The sequence below is a fragment of the Lactuca sativa genome, chromosome 6, assembly GCF_002870075.4.
Source record: "Lactuca sativa cultivar Salinas chromosome 6, Lsat_Salinas_v11, whole genome shotgun sequence".
Classification (NCBI taxonomy): domain Eukaryota; kingdom Viridiplantae; phylum Streptophyta; class Magnoliopsida; order Asterales; family Asteraceae; genus Lactuca; species Lactuca sativa.
Window position 1 is genome coordinate 205,178,693 of NC_056628.2, and position 23,642 is coordinate 205,202,334.

Here is a 23,642-nt window from a genome sequence, read left to right on the forward strand (position 1 = left end):
CAAAATAATTGGACCAAACTCGCAATTAAATCAAACTTTTGGACCTTAGTTCAAACTTATTTGGAACAAAACAACAATTTTCTTTAAATTACATATGAACACGAACATGGACTTGGTAAAAAAAATGGCATTTTTGTGATTTCCTTTTACACCCCGCTCCTGAGTTATAGCAAAGAAAAGAAGAGAAGAGAGTTTTTTTTGTTCTTTTTTTTTTCAAATCCACCCAAATAGGAAGGAAAGATACGAAGAAAAGTTTTTATTTTCCTCTCATTTCCTCTATTTTCCTTTATTTTCTCTCGGAGCGGTGTGTTAAAAAATTCGACCTAAGCCCACTTCATTTCCAATAGAAGGTGAACAAACGTCTAGTAGAAGGAGAAGGGAAACATCTACCACGTTCCAAGAACGCAGAGCAAAGCAGGATCAGTCGTTTGTACAACCTTTCCGTCGTTTGTTGGTAACATTTTTCCCTCTTCTTTCATCTTCTTTTTGTTGAAATCATTGCAACATAAACATGGCTAGTGAAATCCTGGCACATATCGTTCTAACGCTGAAGCATACATGTTCAATTTCCCCCTCAGTGTTCAATTACTATTCGTTGCTATGAGTTCATGGACAAAATTCTCGTATTCTGATACTTATTCTAGTCTAGGAATTTATTCCTAGCATGAATGTTCGATTTAAGAAATATTCTCACGACAGGTAAATAGAGAGTGGATTTTATTATTCTGTTTCCTCGTGAAGGTTTACGAATCTCTCAAATTCTGATTTACGATTATTCAGCTGTTCCGTTTTCTTCAACTGAACTACGACAATCTACTCATATTTCTGAACTCTGTAGTTGAAAAGAATTTTGATTTTTTTTCTGTAGATTCACCGATTTTGTCTCTTAAGATGGCAAAGGCGTTATCTAAGATGGTCTTAAATGGGGTTGTATCGTTCAAATCTTCTCGTGCAACATCAATGGTACGACGTGATATAGTAGTCATTGAACCCTTTACCAAAAATCATGTCGTCCATATCCATGTAACCTTTTCTAATCAACACAAGATTAAAATTCGTATTTCTTCTAATTTTCAGGCTTCTGGATCATTGTATCATTATGGAATGGGATTCTCAACAACTGCACCCAATGATCCTGATACACATGATGATTTTAAGCCAACTAATAAGCTTGAGAATTCAGGAGTCACTCTGAAAGACATCATTGAACAGGTAATCTGTAGTTGCAAGTGACAGTATTGATAAAGTTGTCATTTAGTTAAGTTGTTGAACAACATGAACCTGGTTTGTAGGATGTGAAGAACAACCCTGTGATGGTTTACATGAAAGGTGATCCTAATCGCCCTCTCTGTGGATTCAGCTCACTAGCAGTCAAAATCTTGCAAGAATACAGTAAGTGCTCAAATCACATGACAATTTTGCTTTACTTTTTTTTTTTGGCTAAAATTGCTTAACCATTGAAAAATGTGCATTTGTTTTTGACTTTCTGTAGGAGTTCCCATAAGTTCCAGGAACATATTGGAAGATTCTGAGCTTAAGAGTGCTGTAAAAGCTTTCAGGTAATATACACTTTCTTAAATTTTGTTTTGCTAATATATAGTTTGGTATTTTCTTTGATTTCTGAACTCATAGTAATCTTTAAATGACCAAAATTCATGATATATATTTACTTGTTTTGTAGCACTTGGCCGACGTTTCCTCAAATATTCATCAATGGAGAATTCATTGGAGGGTCGGATATTATCCTTGACATGCATAAGGCAAGTGATCTCTCCTTAATAAACCATCTGAATGAAACCACATGACCATTTTACCCTTACATTCCATCTCACATCATCAAGGTTCCTATTTTTTGGGGGCTAGCCTTTTGAGCAATTGAAAAGGTTAGGTACTGTTCCCGTTTCTTACTGACTTAATGGGGACAATACTTTGGGGCTGTCCCCCCCCCCCCCCCCACACACACACAAAGTCCTGTATTGGTAATGATGTTTGTAACTCTATATGGATAAAATTTTGCATACATAAGGTCTGTTTTTTTTTCTCTGGACTAAATAAACTATCTCAATGAAAGAATGAACCTAAATGACTGTTTTACCCTTACATTCCACCAAACAGTTTTTACTATATTCATCAATTTTAACGTGTGAGGGAAAAAAAGAAGGGAAAATAGGTGGTGTATTAATACATTAAACCGTTTTTTTTTTTTTTTGCTTAACCCCTTTAGTCCTTCTGGCCAGATTAAGTCTAATAGAAGCAACCATGTATTGCTGTCTAGATTAAGTGCTTAACCCATTAAGTAAAAAAGAAACAACCCTGTAATAGAGAATAAGCTATATAGAGGTGCTTCTTTTTTTTTTCTCATTAAGTTGTAACTTTTTACAAATTTGTCTGCAGAAGGGTGAGTTAGAGGAAAAGCTAAAGGTAGCAGTTGCATCAAAGCAGTGACCGATCTTAATATAGAGTCCTTGTGTTCAAGTTGTTAGATATTTGTATCAAATAAAGTGTAAAGTTTTTTTTGGTTGTTTTTTATAAAGCTGTTATTTTAATGTTTATTAAACCATTGTATTTTCAAAGTACAATGCTTAAATAAGAAAAGAAAAGAAAGAAAATATTAAGAATTAGAAATGAAAATTGGATAAACAAATGAAAATACATTGATATTTCTTGCATGGAGCCCAACCAGGGGCTAAATGCAAGATATAACAATGTACTTCCATTTGTTTGTCTAATATAGCATCATACTTTTGTTTCTATTTCTTAATTTTCCTAAAATTTTATTTCAATGTTTTTTTTAATTAAAGCATTGTACTTTTAAAGTATAATGCTTAAATAAAAAAAGAAAACAAAACAAAACAAAAAAGTTAACAATTAGAATTGAAAGTTAGATGCTATATTGACACTCAAAAAGTTTTAAACTCATTTTCTATAAAGTTTTAGAGCAGTTGAAATGCATTGCTATAATCGGTTAAGTAAAATAAGTACATTGTTATTAGTGCATTGATGTAATGGGTAAAATAATATTGTTATAACCGTATAAATAACACAAGTACAATGTTAAGAGAACACATTCACTACTTCAGCTGTTGCCTTACAACTTCTACTCCTTGTCATTTCTGATTATTAGTTGTGAATAATTACATCTTTATTAAAAATAGGATGCTATTATAGAAATAATGCAATTGATTTTATAAAATAGCATCCTACTATATAGTGAGCAAGAAAGTAATGGAAGCTTAAAGAAAGTTCCATGCGGACAACAAACAAAAGCATGTTGCTATTTGTTTTAGTGATGTGTAGAAGACCAAAAACCAGATAAAAAAGAAAAACAGCTCCGACCTATTTCAAAAAAAATGGATAGTGGAATGAATATGACCAAGTCTTCTTAGATATGGGTTGGTATGGGTGGCATTGCATCACTTTGAAGGTGTCGCTCTCCACCTAGATTGACAGACACAAAAGTAGGATATATAATATAAGAAAAAAAGCATAAAAACTATGTTGCTATTTCTTGCAATTTATGCTAAAAACAACTTTCAAGTTTCAACAAAGCCACATTGTTGTTTCTTGCATTTATAACCCATTTAAGGCAATGTACTTTGAAATTCGACACATGGACTAAAATCATTAAGAAACATCAATATAAAAACCAAGAAAAATTACTTCTCTAGAGCAAACTTACAAAAGCCAACTTACTCAGAGGATGAGGTAGTCAGTTTTCTCATAGCTAATTTGAAACGCTTATGCAATCTTTATCAAGTTTCTTTGCCCAATAGCCCTCATACAACATTAAATGCTCAAATAGGCCCTCGATCTATCACCAAGTTCACAAAAATCAAAAATTTAGTCACATATGTGTAAGAAGAAAGAAAGATATGGGTAGAAACCAAACAAATATTGATATCATATTAGTTAGTATCAATATCCTCCGATCGTCTGTTAGGCAGTTATACGTACATGTACATGGTGTTGATACCCTCATACTTATGTTACAAAACTGTATAAAAAACTACAAAATATATCATTAAGAATCTTTAATAGAATAATAGATAAAAAAGTAAATTACATTTTTTGTCCCTAAATATAGAAGATTTTTAAAAATTTGGTTCTCATCTCAGCACATAAATTATATTATCCTAATTCCCAACCTATACAGGTTTAACTTCTTTAACTTTGAAAGTAATTTATATAATTAAATTTAATTTTAAGACAACCACTTCTTACCCGCATAATACTGAAAAATACTAATTAAATTTATCTTCTTTTTCTTTGTCTTGTTACACATAACACATAAAAAATATTTTTAACAATAAATCAACAACGTAAAAAGAAAACTTTTTTACTTTGTTTATCGGGTTTTAAGAATGAAACACCCATCGCTATGGTAGTTTAAACTACTTTTGAAATCATTTAATTTTAAATTCCAAATGGTTTTTAAGTTTTTTAGTGCGGAAAATACAATCCCAAATACCAAAACAACAATTAATAGTGAAAAAAGAGAGGCAGCAGCAATTCACTATTATAACATAATTCAAGATTAGCACACAAGTCGTGGTCTTCAAAATAACCTTGCTATCTTCTACTCTATCTCTATAGTCTTCGATCTGAGCACATGTCAACATATATGTAATACCTATTTTCTAAACAGGCACTACCATAAGAGATATAGATTGTTGTGTGATGAACAAATGAGATAAAGCCATGAGTTGCTCTAATTCGAGAAATGTTATTTAACAAAATATAGTTGATGAAAGTTGTAGTTCGTGTGATGAGGATTTTGTAGATATAAAACTTGTTGAAACGGAGTTCGTATGAGAAAGTTACGACTACTTAAAGTTGAGATGAAGGTAGGTAGTTATTTCGAGAAAGTCAAGTCAAAGGTCAATCTTGAGCATCACAACGTGACATATGACGAGTCGCCGAGACACGTGGTTGTAGAGTGCGTGTAAGGACCCGAAAATCATGCCATAAAAAATTTTATTTTTAGATTTATAAATCGTTATTATGTATTCTTCCCAAAAACCAATGTAACAAAACTTTAATATAACATCATTAAACCATAGTAGTTCGCAAAATATGAAAACATGTGGTGTGTGCTCTGCAATCATCCAAAGCTCTCCCAAATGAAAATTGAAGTACCTGAAACATAAACTAAAAACCGTAAGCACAAACCTTGGTGAGTTCCCAAAAATACCATACAACATACAACCACAAATTATCATTCATCATACATATAGCTGCCATGGGCTCCCCCATGGTCTTTATCTGAAATGTCATGGGCTCCCACCATTATCTTTACCAGGAATGTCATGGGATCCCCCCATGGTCTGATATCCAAATACCACAGGCTACTGCACGATCTTCCATGCAAGTATCATATAGACAACTAGCATATCACATAACACGTAATGGGTCGGCATTGGTGCCTTCGACCCATGGATATAATGAGAAAACTCACCTCGGGAAGCTGAATCCCACAGATACTCTCTAACTGCAAATCCGCTAAAATCCATGTGTTATCAAACAAATAACACCCAATTAGCAATTGGTTCCAAACTATGATCCATAATTCATGCTTGGGGTAAAATGACCATTTTACCCTTGACTCATCTTGAACCAAACTAAGGCCCATGCCCAAAATAAAAAGGCCTAAAACTGCAAGATCCATAAAAGCCCATTAATGACCCAATTTTCCAAATTGGGCCCAACCCCATATGGGCCTTATCCTAAAGCCCAATAATTCCTTAGTCAATAACAAATCTTAGAAATCCCAAAGACACCACGAGGCTCAAGCCCATTAGGGCCACAAGGCCCAACAAAGAATTCCTATAACCTAGTCCAAGAAGGAGTCCAGTTCCAAAAACAATTCCTCAATCCAGAAGTCCAACACTCAAAGCACAAGACCCAAAACCAAGGCCCAAAGTCCAAAGATGACAAACAGGCCCAAAATGGCACTGAGCCATTTACACACCGGTACGTTGTACGTATACCCAAAGTCCATAGTACGCAGGGCATTACGCTGGGTGTAACCACGATTTCTTCCAAAAACAACTTGTGACTTAACCCCTTAAGCACTTAGCCCCAAAACATCATGGAACCCTCATAATAAGCTCTTAACTGATAAAGTTGTTGACTTTATCAGTTTGCATGTCTCAATGGGATCCAATAATCATCTTAATCCATAAGGACCCAATAAACTCCAACTAGAACATGCATGGACCGAAGAGGCTCCGAATGGACATGAGAGCCGGAAGAGGAGATGCGAGATCACTACCTAGACTTATTTGCGTCAGCAGACTTCGAGGATGAAGTCTACTTCAAATGGGGGAGATTTGTAACGCTTGTTCCATGTATCATTTAAGTTTCTAAATTTTTAAGGTTTTGTGTTAGGACTCGACGAGTTAGGGAGCTCGACTCGACGAGTTGGATGGCCCAAACTCGACGAGTAGACACTGTAAAGAGAAACCCTAATTTTCAGGGATTTGTACCCTATTTAAAAAACTTATGGCTCATTTGTAGCCTCTTTCATCGTCCTTACAACCCAGAGAAACCCTAGTTCGAGTCTTATACCTTCTTGAGTGCGAGAGAGAGCTTTTGAGAGTGATTTTGGTGTGGCTGTGAAGAATTTTGAAGCTTGAAGAAGAAGGAGTGAAGAGAGAAGCAGTATATCCGACATATACTCTGTATTGGCGACCATTTTGAGGTATAAAGTCGCTATCTTAACCTTTAGTTGCTTAGATCTCATTTCATGGAAGTAAATGGTCACCTTTGATGCATAATGGTGTCACTTTTTGGATTGGACCTTGTTATGAGGATAGGGTTCAGATCTGGACATCCCTAGACCTCTATGGACATAAAGTTGCCCACTTTATCCAACCTTAGCCTTTCTGCATGTCCTAGACTTGGTATAAACCTTAGTTTTGAGTGTTTTAGCTTTTTAAGGCCATGCATGCACGTAAAGTTGGCAACTTTACGTGGAAACTACACCATAGGGGGCTAGATCTGTAGTTTGGAGTCTTGAATTCCACTAGAAAAGGACTGAACATGAAAAAGACTGAAAGGACTCGACGAGTTGCTTAGCCAACTTGACGAGTCGGGCAAGGTTCACCCATTTTCGGGATCCTGAGTGATCTCGGTGAGTTGATTAGGGGTTTTGGACTAGAGATTTTGACTTAGAGTTTTCGGCCCTTGGACACTGAAGAACTCGACGAGTTACCGGGGTAACTCGCCAAATTGACTCGGGATTTTAGTTTTATGGACCTTGAAGGAACTCAACGAGTTGGTAGATGCACTCGACGAGTTGGGTCAACATGGAATGTTGACCTTGACTTTGACCAGGGTTGACCAAGTTTGAATGTGAGGGAATTTATGGTATTTCGGGATTTGACAAGTTAATCACGTGTTGGTTATAGGCAGTTGAGTTGGAGTTGCGCGTTGGGACTTATCTGATCTTAGCAATTCAACATTCTTGAGAAGTGAGTCTCCTCACCATACCTATGGGTTGAAGGCACCAAGGCCGACCTACTTTGTGATATGTGGCACATTTGTTGGTGTAGTGATACGTGGTATGATAGTTAGTTATGCTAAGTGGTATGCTAGTTATATGTGTGATTCTTGCAGGGAAGACTATGGGGAGCCCATGGCACCTGGATGTAAGACCATGTGGGGGAGCCCATGACATCCTGGAGTAAGACATTGGGAGGAGCCCACTGCATCCTTATATGTTTGTATGCATGACTTATGTGGTTTATGTAGTTTTTATAGCTAATATGGATTATGTGGATTGTGTGGGGTATGCTTTGGGGAACTCACTAAGCATTACCTTGCAATTTGTTGATTTGTTTCACGTACTTTTGAGCCTAAGGGCAAGGGCAATGCTTGATGGTGCGGCATACACTCTATCTCAGACATTTTTATGGGACACTCTGATGTTTGGAATAATATTGTTGATGTTATGACTTTGAAAACAAATGTATTAAGATTTTATGGTATATTGGAAATGTTTTTGACTAATTAAAAATATATTTTTTTTGAAAAATTGGGTTGTTACACATCTATCACAAAATTATTAGAATAACAACTCAACTCATTTCAAACCTAAAATTAAAGAAGCAATTATCAAGTTTCCAATCATGGAATCACAACGTGTCTATGCACAAAAGATTGTTAAATCAAAATTGTAAAATGGACTAGAGTTAATTATTATGTTACATACAATCAACCTTTAGAGTTCGGGTTTTTGTACATTTATTTGTTTTTTCTTTTAATTTGTGTTGAAGATGTGTTCAAGAATTTAAGGGTGCGTTTGATACCATCTGACTCGGTTTGAGTCAGCTAATTGGGCTGACCCGGTCAGACCTTAGATGTTTGATGGTGTGCTTTCTCGGAAAGATATCTGACTCAACAGTCTTACCCGGTCAGCCTTGTAACATATGCTGACTGGGAATAAAGACAATCCTGCCCCTTAATTCTTTCTTCCATCGTTCCATTCTCACGACCTAAAAAAAAAAACGCCGACAGCTCCAAGTCGTTTCCATCTAGCAGCGGCGTCGCTCCTCCATCTCGATCGCATCTTGCAAGTCGCTGCCTGCCATCACCTCGGTCGCTGCCATCTTGCCACCGTGTAGCCACCATCTCACCGGCTAACAAGAGCTCGCCATCTCCGATTGATATTTCGATTTCTTGTCATTCAATCACTGCAATTCATCACAAACAGGTAAGAGTATTATCCTTTTATGTATAATCTATAATTTCAGAATCCGATTTGGGGTTTGGGAACACAAATTTTGGGTTTGGGATCGATCAATCTGTGAAATTGAATAAAATTCTTATCTTTTATGCAATTGATTGTCTATATCCCTTCATATAAAGCATGGATGCAGTAGATATGTTCCAATATACAACATTATTTGTAATCAATTTCATTGATTTAAGTGGGTCCAGATTTGTTTGCATTTTTTTTTTTGAAGTGTTATTTGTAATCAATTTCATGGACGAATTTTCTTTTGAATTTTGAACTGTTATTTGCTAGAATATTACATCCTCTTTTTTTTTTTCCTGCTGCTGGGGATGTTTATTACTGCCACTACAAGGTAGTAGTGGCATTGCTGTTAGATTGAGCTTTTATTTGCCATTATATACATATTGTTTGCTTTGTTTTTGTGTTTTTTGGTGAATTAAAAGAAAAAAAGATATTGTCTTTAAAATACTTGAGCTTGAGAAGGTGTACAAATATCATAATTACCATGTTTATTTCAATTCTTGGGAGTTTCTTGTTTTATGGAATCAACATGATTGTCTAGCTTCATAGCATTTCCAATCTCATTACGAATCCTATGCACTGTAATAATACATAATATACATATCACAATTCCACAGATTTTATGCTTTTATTGGTACAAAATAATTTTTTTATATTTAAAATTGTTTTTGATCATGATAAATTTTATGATAAATCATTTTAACTATTAACTTTTTAGGATGTTGGTTTGGAACGAGAATGAGGACAAAACTTTTCTTGATGCATGTATCCATGAACTAACCACTAATGGTCGTGAGGGTTCCGGACTTAAGACAAGTTCATGGAAGACAATACGCGAAAAATTGATAAACGAACACGGTAAAGAGGTTGATCAGAAGCAAATGAGAAATCACTTTGACTACTACAAATCAAAGTATGTTGCTTGGGTGAAACTCAAAAACAAAACCGGCAATATATATGATCCTATAAAAAATAAATTTAATTTGACCGATGAACAATAGAAAGAAGAGGGGAAGGTAATATTTTTATAATAAATACTATTATGATTATTTTTATAACATATCCTAATATTTATAAAAATTGTAAACAGTTGAACAAGTTCGTGTTGTCATTGAAAACTAAACCTCTGTTGTTCCTTGATCTTTGCACCCAACTATTCGAAGGGTCGACCTCAACCGGCTTTCAAAGTTGGGGGCCATCTTCTACACTCCCTCGTCCAGTAGAAGAGTTTAGTGCCCATGATTTTGATGATGATGTTCAAATGGAAACCTCAACACAACACGTAGGTGCAAGTCAAGAATCTTCAGGGCGCTCAAAAAATATGGAAGTTGGTGGAAAAAAAAGAGTTGGTGGAAAAAAAAGAGACACAAGGGCTTTAGAAGTTGAGGATGAGATTGTCAAGCTTGCAAGGTCATTAGTGGAAAAAAACGAAAGAATTGAAAAAAGTGAAATGGATAAGGATGTTGATGCATGTATGGAGAAATTGAACAAAATGGAATGGGGAGAAGAAGATGAAAGACACAAAACCGCTCTTTTGTTATTTGGTGAAAGTGCCGATGTTAGGAAAGTTTGGTTACGACTTTCGCATACTAGTTGTGAGTCGTGGGTGATGGGTGCGGGTAGGAAGTATGGTTATCTTTGATGATATTTACTAGTTTTTTTGTTGCATGACTTTTTGTTACTTGCATGACATTTAGATGTTATGTTTGATGACTTTTTTGGATGTTATTTTGGATGATGTGTACTAGTTTTTGTTAATTTTGGATCCTATGTTTGATGACTTTTGTTACTTTGGATGATGTTTAGATATTGAATATGACTTTTGTTATTTACTAGTTTTTTGTTATATGACTTTTGTTACGTTGGAAAGTTTGGTTACTTTAACATGTTACCTAATTGTTTGTAACAGGTCAAGTATGGTTTCTGATGGTGAAGTTATAGCTTTTCTTTTACTTGTGTTTTATTGGTTGAGGTCAAACCGGCGCAGGCTAATTAGAATCCATACAATTAGAGATAACGATTCAAGCGGGTATGCGTATACGCAAGATTTGATGTACGGAGACCCTACACAATGTTTCGATATGATGCGTCTAACACAAGAGGCATTTGCTTTATTATGCAACCACTTTACCCAAAAAAACTGGTTGCAAGCTAGTAGGACAATAAGCATTGAAGAGAAGATGGCTGTATTCTTACATGTTATAGGACATAATGAACGTTTTCGCGCGGTTAAGGGAAGATTTCATCACTCCACACAAACGATTCATCAATGTTTTCACGAGGTCCTAACAGCAATGATGTATTTTGCAAAAGAAATTATAGTACCAACAACTCCTAATCCAACAAGACATAACTCGGAACGACATAGACGGTTAAAAAATATTTTTTCCGGAGCAATAGGTGCATTAGATGGAACTCTTGTACATGCAGTTGTACCTGTTGATCAACAAACTCGTTATAGAGGAAGAGGAAAAGGAGAATGTTTTCAAAATGTAATAGGAATTTGTGATTTTGATATGATATTCACCTTTGTTTGGGCTGGATGGGAGGGTATAGCACATGATTCAAGAGTTTTGAAAGAAGTTGCATTTAATTCGACTTCTGGATTTCCATTTCCTCCACCAGGTTTGTAATCTTTATATAATTTTTATTATCTATCTTCTTTATATAATGTGTCATTATATAATATGTGTCACATTCATTTGCAGATAAATATTACCTTTGTGATGCCGCATATACAAACACTCGTGGATTTATGGCTCCATACCGCAATACTAGGTATTGGTTAGCCGATTTTCGAAGAGGCAGACCTTTAACTAGAGAAGAAAGGTTCAACTATGCACATGCGCAACTTAGAAATGTTATTGAGCGTGCTTATGGTGTATTGAAAGCAAGATTCCCAATCTTAAAACAAATGGCTCCTTATCCTTTTACAGTGCAAAGAGACATAGTCATTGCTTGTGTTGCGGTCCATAATTTTATAAGGAAATACAATATAGAAGATGACTTGTTTAGAAATTTTGAGGAGGACACTATGGTTACTCCTGACGTCCAAGGTGGAGGAATTGATAGAGAAAACATACAAGGCATAGAATGGGGTCCAGAAGCCGTTGAACATATGCGTGTTTTGCGTGATCAGATTGCAAATCGACTACTTTCACCTACTTTACATTAAATTATTATGTTATTTTAAATTTCATTATGTTTTATTTGGATATTAAATGATTTATGTTTAATTTACATTTTGTATGACATTTTTTATTTGTGTGTAATTTACATTTTGTATGACAATATGTATGTTTTATAATTATTCAACAACTTAATCCATCACTATATATAACAGCAGGGTAAAATGGTCATTTTTCATCACTCAGCACATTCAGTCAGATGTACAATCAAACAACATGATTTCTTACTCAGTCAGGATTTCTTACTCAGACAGACCTTTCCCAGTCAGCACTTTCTCAGTCAGCAACTATCAAACGGGGCCTAAGTATTCGTTTGACTTTTTTTCAATTGAAAATGAAAAAAGAAATATAACTAAATATTATGACATCCATTTATACAATAAATATGTTATTTTTAACAAACGTTACTAACATTATTAAGGATAAGTGCTTGATTAATATAAAATAAAGTTAATTTAAACTATAATTATAAAATAATAATTTTGTAAAGTAAACATATAATTCAAAATACAAAGCTTATAATTTACTCAATCTAAAATAAACATACTCAAAAGCATAAGCACTCATGATAAGAAATTTGAAAATCGAATGCCGCATTATATAATCCAACATTTAAAATAGATGGGGTCCATTTTACAATTAAGAGAGTTTTAAGGGCTAAAAGTATAAACAATTTAAACCCAGCCGATCGATCACTGTTTAATTTGAAAACAGGCGCTTCTCTCTCTTTCTTATCATCGTCCCGCTTTCAGCTTTTTAGCTGATGATGATACCTTTCTGTATTTCCTGTATTGCTTTCATGCTCGCCACTATGATTCATCATTATTGAATCCTTCAAGATCATTAGTTTTCAAGAAGATCGATTATTTCATTTTAATTTGAAAATGGTGAAAGACAGTTCGAAGAGCAGTCAAGCTGAGGGAAATGAGAATCAGTTCGATAAGACACTGTCGAACTCGAATCCATTAGATATTCCCTTTTCAAGAACTCCATTGAATGCGATACCAGATCCGTCACAATTCTCCAAGGAATTTCTTCAAGAGGTTATGATTCATAATGGATTTAAGGACAAATCTCTAGAAGCTGGTTCTACTTCTAACCGAAGGAAATTTGATTCGGCGCATAGTACACCAGCTAGGAGTGTTTCGAGGACCACTTATGTCGGTCAATTGGGGGCTTGTACAGGGCCAAGGGCTCTTCAAAGTACAGGGGAAAGAGGAGCGAACAGCACTAGGGTTTCGAGAAGGATTTCAAACGTGAATTGCGAGCCGCCACCTACTGAGGTTCCACATTTTGAGCTTGTCGAGGATCCTTCCTTTTGGAACGATCACAATGTTCAGGTCAGTTGCATTGTTACCTTTTATACCTTCCATGGATGAAACTTTATTAAATGTATATCCATGTCTTGATGGGGTGAGATTTTTTTTAATGTGCAGGTATTAATCAGGATGAGACCATTGAGCAATATGGAGAAGATGGGACAAGGGTATGTTCGGTGCTTGAAGCAAGAGAGTTTGCAGACCTTAGCGTGGCTTGGCCAACCTGAAGTCAGATTCACATTCGATCACATAGTGAGTGAGACGATATCACAGGTACTATAATCTCATAATCTGCTTCCACTTTTGGCTTATTACATTAGTAACGAAAACTAACCGCATGTTTGAGTTATTTTCAGGAAAAGCTTTTCAGGGTTGCTGGATTGCCCATGGTTGATAATTGCATGTCTGGTTATAATAGTTGTATGTTTGCTTATGGTCAGGTATGGCTTGGAAAAACTTATGCTGTTATATTGTTTTGATGTATTATGTGGTTGGTTTTGATTTCTGAATCTCCCATTTTCATAAATCATGAACTCAGACTGGTAGTGGCAAAACATATACAATGATGGGTGAGATAAGTCAAGAGGATGGCAAGCTTGTTGACGACTGTGGGATAACTCCACGTCTTTTTGAATATTTATTCACAAGGATTAAGCTGGTAAGAAATGTATTATAAAACATTGTACCATGTATGACTAGATTCTATAACACACCCTCATTCCCTTTGATGCCTAAACTGTATCGGGCAATTATTTGTAGGAGGAGGAGAACCGGAGGGATGAAAGACTAAAATATAGCTGCAAATGTTCCTTTTTGGAGATATACAACGAGCAAATCACTGATCTCCTGGAGCCTTCATCCACTAATCTCCAAGTGAGTATCATTCATTTCTTCATTCCGTGCATAAATGTCAGTTTTTCTTGCCCAACATGATGATCTCTTTATTTTATAGGTGAGAGAGGATTTAAAGGAAGGAGTATATGTTGAGAATCTTACAGAATATAATGTCAAAAACGTTGATGAAGTCCTCAAGCTTTTACTGCAGGTGTGTCAATATAGTGAAACTTTAGACTTTGTTACTGCTTATTTATGATTATATCGGATTTAAAATTAGTTTGCATGGTGTATCAGGGTGCTGCAAACAGGAAAGTGGCAGGAACAGATATGAACAGCGAGAGCAGCCGGTCACATAGTGTTTTCACCTGCATTGTGGAAAGTCGTTGGGAAAAGGATTCCGTGACTCACCTTCGGTTTGGAAGGTTAAATTTGGTAGACCTGGCTGGTTCTGAAAGGTAATTTCGTAGCTTAAACCATCTTCTATGTATATATATATATATATATATATATATATATATATATATATATATATATATTTCATAACTATGACATTCCTTAACTGAAACTAACTGTCATTTAGGCAGAGAAGTTCTGCAGCAGGAGAACGTGTGAAGGAGGCATCTTATATAAACAAATCACTATCAACTCTCGGGTACGTGGTCAACACTTTAATTGTATGTATATATTAATTAATTATGAAAAACACTACTGAACTATGAGCTACTGACAGTTAGATAAAGTTTATGTATCTTCTTACATAATTATCGGCTGTTGGTTTTGGTAATATAGGTTGTAAATAGGTTGCCATTCAGAGGGATAATGATTGATTTACTTTCTTTGTTTAGAACTAATATTGTATATATGTATATATGGAGGCATACAATTACAATGCATGCTCTTGAGTTTGGGACAAGATTTTAAACACAGGTTTTTGTGATTGTAGTCTGGTAATAATGTCCCTGGTTGATGTTGCACATGGGAAACATAGACATGTACCTTACAGGGATTCAAGACTTACATTCCTCCTCCAGGTCAGCAGCTTAAAGCATGAATACACATTGTCTTTCCATAATATGGTTTCCTCACATGCTCATTTACACCACCACTTTTTTTTCTATCTAAATGCAGGATTCTCTTGGTGGGAACTCAAAAACGACAATCATAGCAAATGTCAGCCCCTCAATGTGGTCAGTATTTTGTTTCCTATAAATATGGCTATATCTATGTGAATGTTTTGGCATTATTTGTATGTGTGATTATAACATATTTGTATGCAGTGCTGCGAATGAGACATTAAGCACTCTAAAATTTGCTCAGCGTGCCAAGCTTATTCAGAACAATGTACGAACATTCAAGTCTTATTTCTCTTCCAATACAAATCTGAAAGAAATCCCAAATGCATGAACTTGTTGTATTTTGTTTAGGCAAAAGTAAATGAAGATGCATCAGGCGATGTCACAGCACTGCAACGACAAATTCAAATGTTAAAGGTATGCTGAAAAGCTGAGCCAAATGTGTTGGGATTTTTTGAGTCAAGTTATATTGGTGAAATTGCAGGAGCAGATGTCCTTATTAGTGAAACATCAAAAAATCTCAAAACCTGTATTTCATGTTGGAGTTGGACCGACTTTCCAGCCTAGCTTAGGTGATGAGTCTTTTGAAAGACAAGAAGAGGCTTGTGGTTGTGGCGAAGATGTCTGTGACAACTTTCCAGCTTTTAGGACCTTACACTCTCAAACCAAACCCATAAACGGACTTGTACGTGTTATTATTCTTTCATTCTAGTTTACCATCTAATTCTATCTATTGTAATTGATATTTGTGTCATTATTTTGCTTGATGTCATGTTATTATTGATGCCAACACAGGAGATATATTTATTTATGGTCTCATCATATTCATACTGCAGGCTCTTCCAAAAGCAGATGTTCAGTCTACCAAAATGTTGCTAAGATTTCGGGAGGAAAAAATTAAACGCTTGGAATTGCTTGCAAATGGCATCATTTCTACTGACCATTATCTCATGGATGAAAATATGGCTTTAATGGAAGAAATTCATCAGCTACAAGCTAGGATTGATAAAAATTCTCAAGTAACAAGGTTTGCATCACTTCTAATGCCTCCATTTTTTTTAATTACATTCTCAACATCTTTTCCTATTGTCACCAGGTTCCAGGATTGCTATGAACACGGTGAGCGTGGAGCTTTGTTAGCTGAAGTTTTAGCATTGCATGATCAGGTACACTGATTTTTTAAAAAATAAAAATACAAAATCATATACAGTTGAGAAAGAACCCTGAAACATTTTTTTTTCTTTTTATGCAAAGCTACTGAAAACACTGGAGGTTGAAGAAAGTTATGTAGAGCAAAATTTTCCAACTGAAAGAGAAAACGAGGTTTGTGGTGCATCCTCTCATGGTTAACTTTAGTTTTGGGATATTCACTGAAAACTAAACGCTAAGGTTCAGTTAATGCAGGATGACAAATCATCAATGGGGTTAGAGGAGTACAAGTGTGCCAATTCCAAATTGATTAGGTGCGTTTCAACTTATAGTCTTCTTTAGCATCTCTGCTATGTAGTTTATGTTGCTTACCTTATACATTTCTTGAGTTGCCAATCAATGAACACACCTGAATAGTTTTCACTTGCTTTGCTTCTTATCTATTGAACTTTTTAATAAAGTTGTGCATCTTACTTTGTCTTTTGCTCGGTGCATTAAGTTATTGACTAAACTCACTGAAGCATATATAATAAAATATATGGATCTTGGTATTTGTTAGATATAGTGTATGTACTTGGTTACATAGTTCTAGGCTGTTAATTATGGTAATATAGCTTGAAATTCAGGGTGATACTGATTGATATAGTTTCCTAGTTTATGTTGATTATCTTTCTTTTTTCTGGGCCTAAGATTGCATATGATCTTGAGGCTTGTGGCTAATCTTCAGATTTAATTCCCTAATTTGCAGGAAGGTTGATGAACTGAAAACAGAACTGAGCAAATACATAAGCTATAACCAAACCGCAGCATATCCTGTAAGCATGATATATTCATCTTTAATTTAAAGTGGGGTTTTTTTTGATGAATATTGTGGATTTTATTAAGAAGCTAACAGATCTAAACTCCAAAGAATTCTTGATATGCCAAATTTAGCTCAAAATCCTTGTTATATCAATTCAAAGCATCTATAGCTTCAATAATTCGAGTCTTACATAATTTATTGATTTTGCAGGTTGGAAGCTTGTTGAGTAGCATTGGTTTAGGAGATGAGATGGAAGCTTGTGACGAGTTTGTGAAAGGAGTAGTACCTGGTAGTAATTGTCTCAAAAGGGACAACATGTTGCAATCGACTGACAATATACAAGAGCTAATGGAAGCAAAAGCCTTGTTGGGTGCCATGAAATCTGAGCAGGCCACATTGGTTGCAGAGCTACAATATATTCGCCAAGAGAATGATAGGCTTGTAGAAACCTTAAACAACACCAACAATGCACAAACACATGAGTGCCATACTTCAGAAAACCAAAACCTGCCACCTGTCACTAACAACAGCATGATGGATTTACAAGCCAGATTGGACAAGATGGCTAAAGACCTTGATGATGTAGACTTACCTGATGATCTTGAGGATCGATTGTCACATTCATCTCTCAAGAACGAAGTTTGTTTGGTTGATGAGGAAGTTGAGAACGAAGCAACTAACGCGATTCTTAATCTACAAGAAGAATTAGCATCTCTTCAGGTGAAATATCATGGAAGATTGTGTAGCATGTCTGAAGAAAACAAGAAGCTAAGAAGAATTATAGAAGCAAAAGAGGATGAGGTGTATACGTTGCATACTGAGTGGGAGAGGGCAAGTTTAGAGCTCACAAGCTTTCTGTTAGATGGTTCTAAATCTCTCAAAGATGCATCTGGTCAAATAGAAGCTATTGCTTGTTCATTTCCACACTATAATGTTTCGGTTACTGAACATGTTAAGAAGGCTGCAATTGTTTGTATTGAGAAACAAGAAACAATTCTAAGACTGGAAAAGAACCTGGTGGATGCTCAAACTACAATACTGGAAATGCAGGAGAAACTGAATTCGTTAAGGACTGCAACAATTGCTTTGACCGAAATTCAGTCAACACAACATGACGAAAGGACCAAAATTGAAAATCAGGTTGAAGACTTCATGGAAGGGATTTGTGAGATGAGGAAAAACTTATTAGAGCTCAAAGAAACTAATAAAATGGTGGAGGGAATGGGATGTACGCATCAAATGCAAGAAAACCAGTTGTTAATGGTGCAGCGTATAATAACTGAACTTGTTTCAATAAATAACAAACTTGATAACATGAAGGCTTATTTTGAAGACTTGGATGATTTTTCGACTGATATTTCTACTTCTAGCTCTAATCTTTCTGATGATGAAGATCTGCAAGAGAACATAGAACATTCAAGTAATCAAGAATCAGAGAAGCAAGATAGAAAGACACATTTGTTTTTGAAGAAGCAATTCATGATGGCTTATGAAGCGTTCATCAAATTAGATGTTCAATTGGCTTCAGTCTTCAAGGACAAAGAATATGTACACAACTCTATGAAGATTGATGAGAAAAAGACTTCTAAAGCGGATTGCTTTTTCAGCAAGTTTGAGGAGGCGCGTGCAACCATGACTGAAGCTGATAATATGTTGAATGTGTTGATGAAAGCAAATGAAGAAGCAAAAGTGTTAGCTGGTAGATGGAAACAAGCTGCAGAAGATGTAATGGTGGATAAGGCAAGCTTAGTTGAAGAACTTGCAAATTCGGTGTCTGTTCTAGAAGGTTCTTTCCATCACCTGAAAAAGGAGGCTGAGAATTCATGCCACTTAATGTATTCAGATGCATTGGCAATGTTCCATGGTGTCCGCCATGACATCAATGAATCAAGATCATCATTGCAAGATATCTATGCCGAAAGAATGGAAAATTCTTTTGCCTCTTTTGTGGTACAACAATGCCAGATTGGAGAATATAACAAGAAATTCAAACTGGGATCCAGACTTCATGAAGAACTTATAAAACATGTTGAAACCCTTCGATTCAGACAAAACCCTTCAACGATTAATGATAGTGAAGAAGAGGTTATTTATAGTGCACTGGCTGCTAGCAAGGAATCAGAAGATGTGGGTGAATGTGATCTTATTGGTGAAAACTTAAAGCTAAATAAAGAATTGGAACGGAAAAACACTTTGTTAAATGGTTTACTTTTCGATTTTAGCTTATTACAAGAATCAGCTTCTACAAGAAAAGACATAAAAGATGAAGCTGAAAAGTTATTCACGGATTTAAGACAAGTACAACATGAGCTAAAGATGAAAACGACCCAGCTTGATGATATGCTGATTCGATATGAAAAACTCGAATCTTGTTTATCTGATACTGAATCTGCTCTTTCGGCCTCAAAATCTTGTCTGCAACATGCTGAAGAAACTGTGAATGCACTGTCATACCAAAATGGTGAGTTGAGAAGTCTTTTAGAGGATTTATATCATAAAAAGTCAGAAACCGAAGAGAAACTCGAAGAACAAAAGGAGATTGTTAAATCTTTAGAAAAGGAAATTGATTGTGGAGCTTCTTCGGTACAAGAACACTTCTTATTTTCTTTAGAAGGGATTACAGATGATTTGAAGAGGGTCTCCAACGAGAGAGACCAGCTATGTGAACAAGTTAATTCTTTACAAGAAAAGCTTGAAATGGCGTACACCATAGCTGATGAAAACGAAGCTATTGCTGTAGAAGCACGCCAGGTAACCAATTTTTGTGACACATATTATATTAGTGTTTGTTTATAATTTACCATTTTCCAGGTGTCAGAGGCAAACAAAATATATGCTGAACAAAAGGACGAGGAGATTAAGATTCTAGAAAATTCTGTTGAAGAACTTGACAGTACCATAAATGTATTGGAGAAACGGGTTAGTTTCTGTGATTTTGACATGAAGAAAATTCAAGAAGCTGTTGGGTTTTCTTTCTTATACTTTTAACATTCCTTTAGGTGAATGACATGGAAGAGGAGCTACAAAGACAACACAAGATAAGAGATTCACTGGAAGTGGAACTCCAATCATTAAGTCAAAGACTGTTAACTGTTGAAAGCTTTAGAGACTGCATGGATTCTGATAACAGTAACCTTGACCAATATGAGTATCAAATTTCAAGGTCTGGATTTGTAGCCTCTTGTAAAATCTCAAGGATCCTTTTCTTTTTCTGTTGGATTTAATTGTATATTTGATGGCATGGCATCTCAGGAAACTTCAAGCACGGATAAAAGATCTTGAAGATGAAAGAGCAGAACAAGCTAATGAGGTGGAACATTTGGACCCTAAAAAATGGAAAACCATCACTTATATGATTCATTTCTTATGACATTTTTGGGAATTGTTTTGCAGATTAAGCAATGTAAAGAGTATATATCTGAACTTGTAATCCATGCAGAAGCTCAAGCTTTACAGTATCAGCAGAAGGTAGAAAAGCATCTGACTTTCTTATGTTGTTCCTGAATGTTATGCATTAATACCAAGCATAACAATACGATACAAAGTAAATGTTTTCATTATGCAATTTGTTTGAACAGTACAAGTCGTTGGAAGCAATGGTTAGTTTAATGAAGACAGGTCCATCAAAGTCTAGCTTAGAAGCACAGTTATTGGAAAAAAGCATGGTGAGAGGAGGAAGGGGTAGTTCACCATTCAGATGCATTGGGAATTTAGTCCAACAGATGAACACAGAGAAGGATCAGGAGTTGTCATTGGCCAAGGCTCGTCTACATGAGCTAGAATCAGTAGCATCAAGTCGACAAAAAGAGGTCATCATTTTAATAATTCATATAAATTCTCTTACACTGTTGCATCTATGAATGATGATGTAAGGTATGTTATGTTAACAGATATGTATGCTAAACACTAAATTGGCGACAGCAGAGAGTATGACACATGATGTGATCAGGGATCTGCTTGGTGTGAAATTAGACATGACTAAATATGCAGTAAGTTTTGAGTAGTTTTGAGTAGTTTTGAGTAATTTTGAGTTTTGAGTTTTAAGTAATGTGTGTGTGTGTTGGTGTAGAACTTGATAAACCAAAAGCAGCTTCAAAAACTGATTGAGGATGCTGCTCAGCAAACACAGGAGTTCATAGCCATGGTGAGTGTCAATTAGTTTGTGAGTGTGAGTGATGGAAATTGAATTTAATAATATAATGTTTAATAATTGAATCAGGAGCAAGAGATTCGGAAACTGAAGCGACAAATCAATGAGTTGCTTGAAGAAAGAGACAGGTGCGTGTTTTTGTTATTCATTAGGCAGGGCAGGGTTAAATAAATGCAAGAAATGGCAACATGCTTTCATTTATTTGTGTATCCTAGTTTGATTTGATTTTATAACTTCAAACTTTTTTGGTATCAAGGGATTCTACTCTGAAAAGTTTATCCAATGATAGTAGAAATAAAAAGTTGGTTTACAATTACATTATAGCTGGATAGATTTTTTAAAAATACAAATACAATGCTGTAACAAGAAGTAGGATGGTGCAATGTAAATTGTAATAAAGAAATGAAGGAAAGTTTGTTCCATTTTTAAACATAGTTTTCATTCTATAAAAGCAAAAAGAAAAAAAAGGATAAAGTTGTTTATTTTTACAGATGCATTTCGGAGATAGATAGGAAAGAAGCAGAGATACTTGCTGGTAAGATGAGTGTGGTACAGTTGCAAGGACGGGACCAGTTGCTGACAGCACAAAATGAAATGCTCAAGGTACATTCTTTCTTTCTCTTTTTCTCTTTTTCTCTAAGCAGAAGCAGAAGCATTTGAATTTTTGATGATGCATATGCATAAGCATAATTCATAATGCATTGCAGGCTGATAAAACCAACTTACAGAAACGGGCTGCAGAGTTAGATGACATGATCAAGAAGCTTTTAGGAGGAGGGCAGCATCAGAAATCCATTCCCATTCCCATTCCAAAAGCAAGCAGCAGCAGCAGCAGTGAGTTTGGTTTTGGTAAGAGGGTGGCTGACTCAGAGAGGTTGCTTCTACGTGTCAACAATGAGCTTGCTCAATATCAATATCAATATCGTAACCCGGAGCGAAATGGCACTGAAAAAAAGCACGGGTTGTGACCTGTGACTGAGGTTGTTGTTAAGATTGGTTTTTATTATTGGTTATCAGAGGGAGGCTGTGTCAATATCTATTTATGTAGTAACTGAGCTCCAAATTCTGGGTTACAGACTTTATTCTTGCTACACTTAACAAGGATTAATGAATCAATGTATATGATTGGTATGTAATTGTATAGTGGTTTCGAATCAAGGTTTGTTTTATTAAGCAGCATGTACATGTACATGTATGTATGTATGTAACAACAATCAATGTATTTTACCAAATCACTCATGAAACACCATGAGATATGGTCATTTTCTTTTGGTCTTTCAAAAGTCATAAATCATGATTTGTCATGACCGGATCTTCTCTCATTTTAATTTAAGCTGTTTGGGTAGAGATGGAGAAAACAGTTCAAAACTGAAACTTGTGCTCAACTACCCCAAAGACGGTCCTAAAAAGGACAAGCTTCAGTCCTAGACCGCTACTCTAGTCCAGGATAGAAGTGTTGAGAATGGCTTAAATGAGCCAAGCCGAGCCTCAACATACACAAGCTCAACTCCAACTCATTTGAATTCATCTAGGCTCGAGCTCGGCTCGTTTTGAGCCTAGTTTCAAAGTTCGAACTCGGCTCGTTTAATCTTTTATCACACATTTTAGTGAATACTACGTATTTAGAAGTTAACACGATAGATTCCATTGACTTAATGTCTACAAAATTTAATGTCGAAGAAGTAATGAAATCAATCATTGAATACTCAAAGCCCTAGATGCTAGATAGTGTGCATGTGAAGTATGCGGAAAGTCGGAAACTGAAATGGAAACAAGAGAATGATAATGAAGGCACGTTGCTTTGATTTCAAATAAATTAATAAAACTAATTATTAATAATATAATATATAAAGTGAAAAATATATGTATATTATAATATATATAGACTCATTTAAGCTCGCGAACATAGTCAAGCTCGGTAATAAGAACTCGGGCTTGAGCTCGTTTAATAAATGAGTCCAAATAAAGCTCAAGCTCGGTTCGGGATCGTTTAACTCGAGCTTGAGTCGAGTTTTTAACAAGTTGATTCCGAATAGCTCACGAGTAGCTCGGTTCACTCACACCCTATGTGAGATCAAACGATGAGAACGACATAAAAAAAATTACATGGTCTAATCATATCTAGTTTCACAACTAACCTAATCTATAAAATATTAAAAATAATTATATAACAAAATTCTAATCATAACTTTTCAAACGGTACTTTAATATATATAAGTAGACCTTTCAAGTTTTATAAGTAAAATATATACCAATTTTGGAAGTGATTCGTACACAACAGTTTTTATTCGTACACAACATTTTATGTTTAATAGAGTTGTACAATACAACATTTTAAAACACAAATTGTTGTGTATGAAGAATTT

General features: G+C 35.4%; 2 protein-coding genes across 3 annotated transcripts; both read left to right on the forward strand.

Moving 5' to 3' along the window:
* Positions 1 to 244: 244 nt before the first annotated feature.
* LOC111914198 (monothiol glutaredoxin-S15, mitochondrial) lies at positions 245 to 2,573 on the forward strand. Its single transcript, XM_023909966.3, has 7 exons — positions 245 to 454; positions 869 to 963; positions 1,078 to 1,212; positions 1,293 to 1,392; positions 1,493 to 1,559; positions 1,682 to 1,760; positions 2,395 to 2,573. Exons 2-7 carry the CDS (start codon positions 892 to 894, stop codon positions 2,443 to 2,445), a joined length of 504 nt encoding a protein of 167 aa, XP_023765734.1. The 5' UTR covers positions 245 to 454; positions 869 to 891; the 3' UTR covers positions 2,446 to 2,573.
* Positions 2,574 to 12,634: 10,061 nt separating this feature from the next.
* Positions 12,635 to 22,551, forward strand: LOC111914199 (kinesin-like protein KIN-12C). 2 transcript variants are annotated; one of them, XM_023909967.3, is made up of 29 exons: positions 12,635 to 13,286; positions 13,383 to 13,538; positions 13,622 to 13,705; positions 13,804 to 13,923; positions 14,025 to 14,138; positions 14,218 to 14,310; positions 14,397 to 14,557; positions 14,683 to 14,754; positions 15,046 to 15,133; positions 15,231 to 15,289; positions 15,380 to 15,443; positions 15,527 to 15,592; positions 15,660 to 15,860; positions 16,012 to 16,202; positions 16,272 to 16,341; positions 16,430 to 16,498; positions 16,571 to 16,638; positions 17,073 to 17,139; positions 17,337 to 19,877; positions 19,938 to 20,045; positions 20,126 to 20,289; positions 20,379 to 20,436; positions 20,520 to 20,594; positions 20,705 to 20,935; positions 21,017 to 21,115; positions 21,196 to 21,270; positions 21,346 to 21,404; positions 21,768 to 21,879; positions 21,984 to 22,551. In XM_023909967.3, exons 1-29 carry the CDS (start codon positions 12,831 to 12,833, stop codon positions 22,242 to 22,244), a joined length of 5,982 nt encoding a protein of 1,993 aa, XP_023765735.1. In that variant the 5' UTR covers positions 12,635 to 12,830; the 3' UTR covers positions 22,245 to 22,551. The 2 variants fall into 2 exon arrangements, with proteins under 2 accessions (XP_023765735.1, XP_023765736.1); XM_023909968.3 differs by having other exon boundaries at positions 16,580 to 16,638.
* Positions 22,552 to 23,642: the final 1,091 nt, after the last annotated feature.

What these genes read in the sequence shown, in the direction of transcription:
- LOC111914198 (XM_023909966.3), top strand. Translation starts at nt 892, where the DNA reads ATGGCAAAGGCGTTATCTAAGATGGTCTTAAATGGGGTTGTATCGTTC. An exon ending in AGTGCTGTAAAAGCTTTCAG is followed by an intron (nt 1,560 to 1,681) that starts GTAATATACACT and finishes CTTGTTTTGTAG; the next exon opens with CACTTGGCCGACGTTTCCTC. An exon ending in TTATCCTTGACATGCATAAG is followed by an intron (nt 1,761 to 2,394) that starts GCAAGTGATCTC and finishes ATTTGTCTGCAG; the next exon opens with AAGGGTGAGTTAGAGGAAAA.
- LOC111914199 (XM_023909967.3), top strand. Translation starts at nt 12,831, where the DNA reads ATGGTGAAAGACAGTTCGAAGAGCAGTCAAGCTGAGGGAAATGAGAAT. An exon ending in TTGCTGTAGAAGCACGCCAG is followed by an intron (nt 19,878 to 19,937) that starts GTAACCAATTTT and finishes ACCATTTTCCAG; the next exon opens with GTGTCAGAGGCAAACAAAAT. An exon ending in CACAGGAGTTCATAGCCATG is followed by an intron (nt 21,271 to 21,345) that starts GTGAGTGTCAAT and finishes TAATTGAATCAG; the next exon opens with GAGCAAGAGATTCGGAAACT.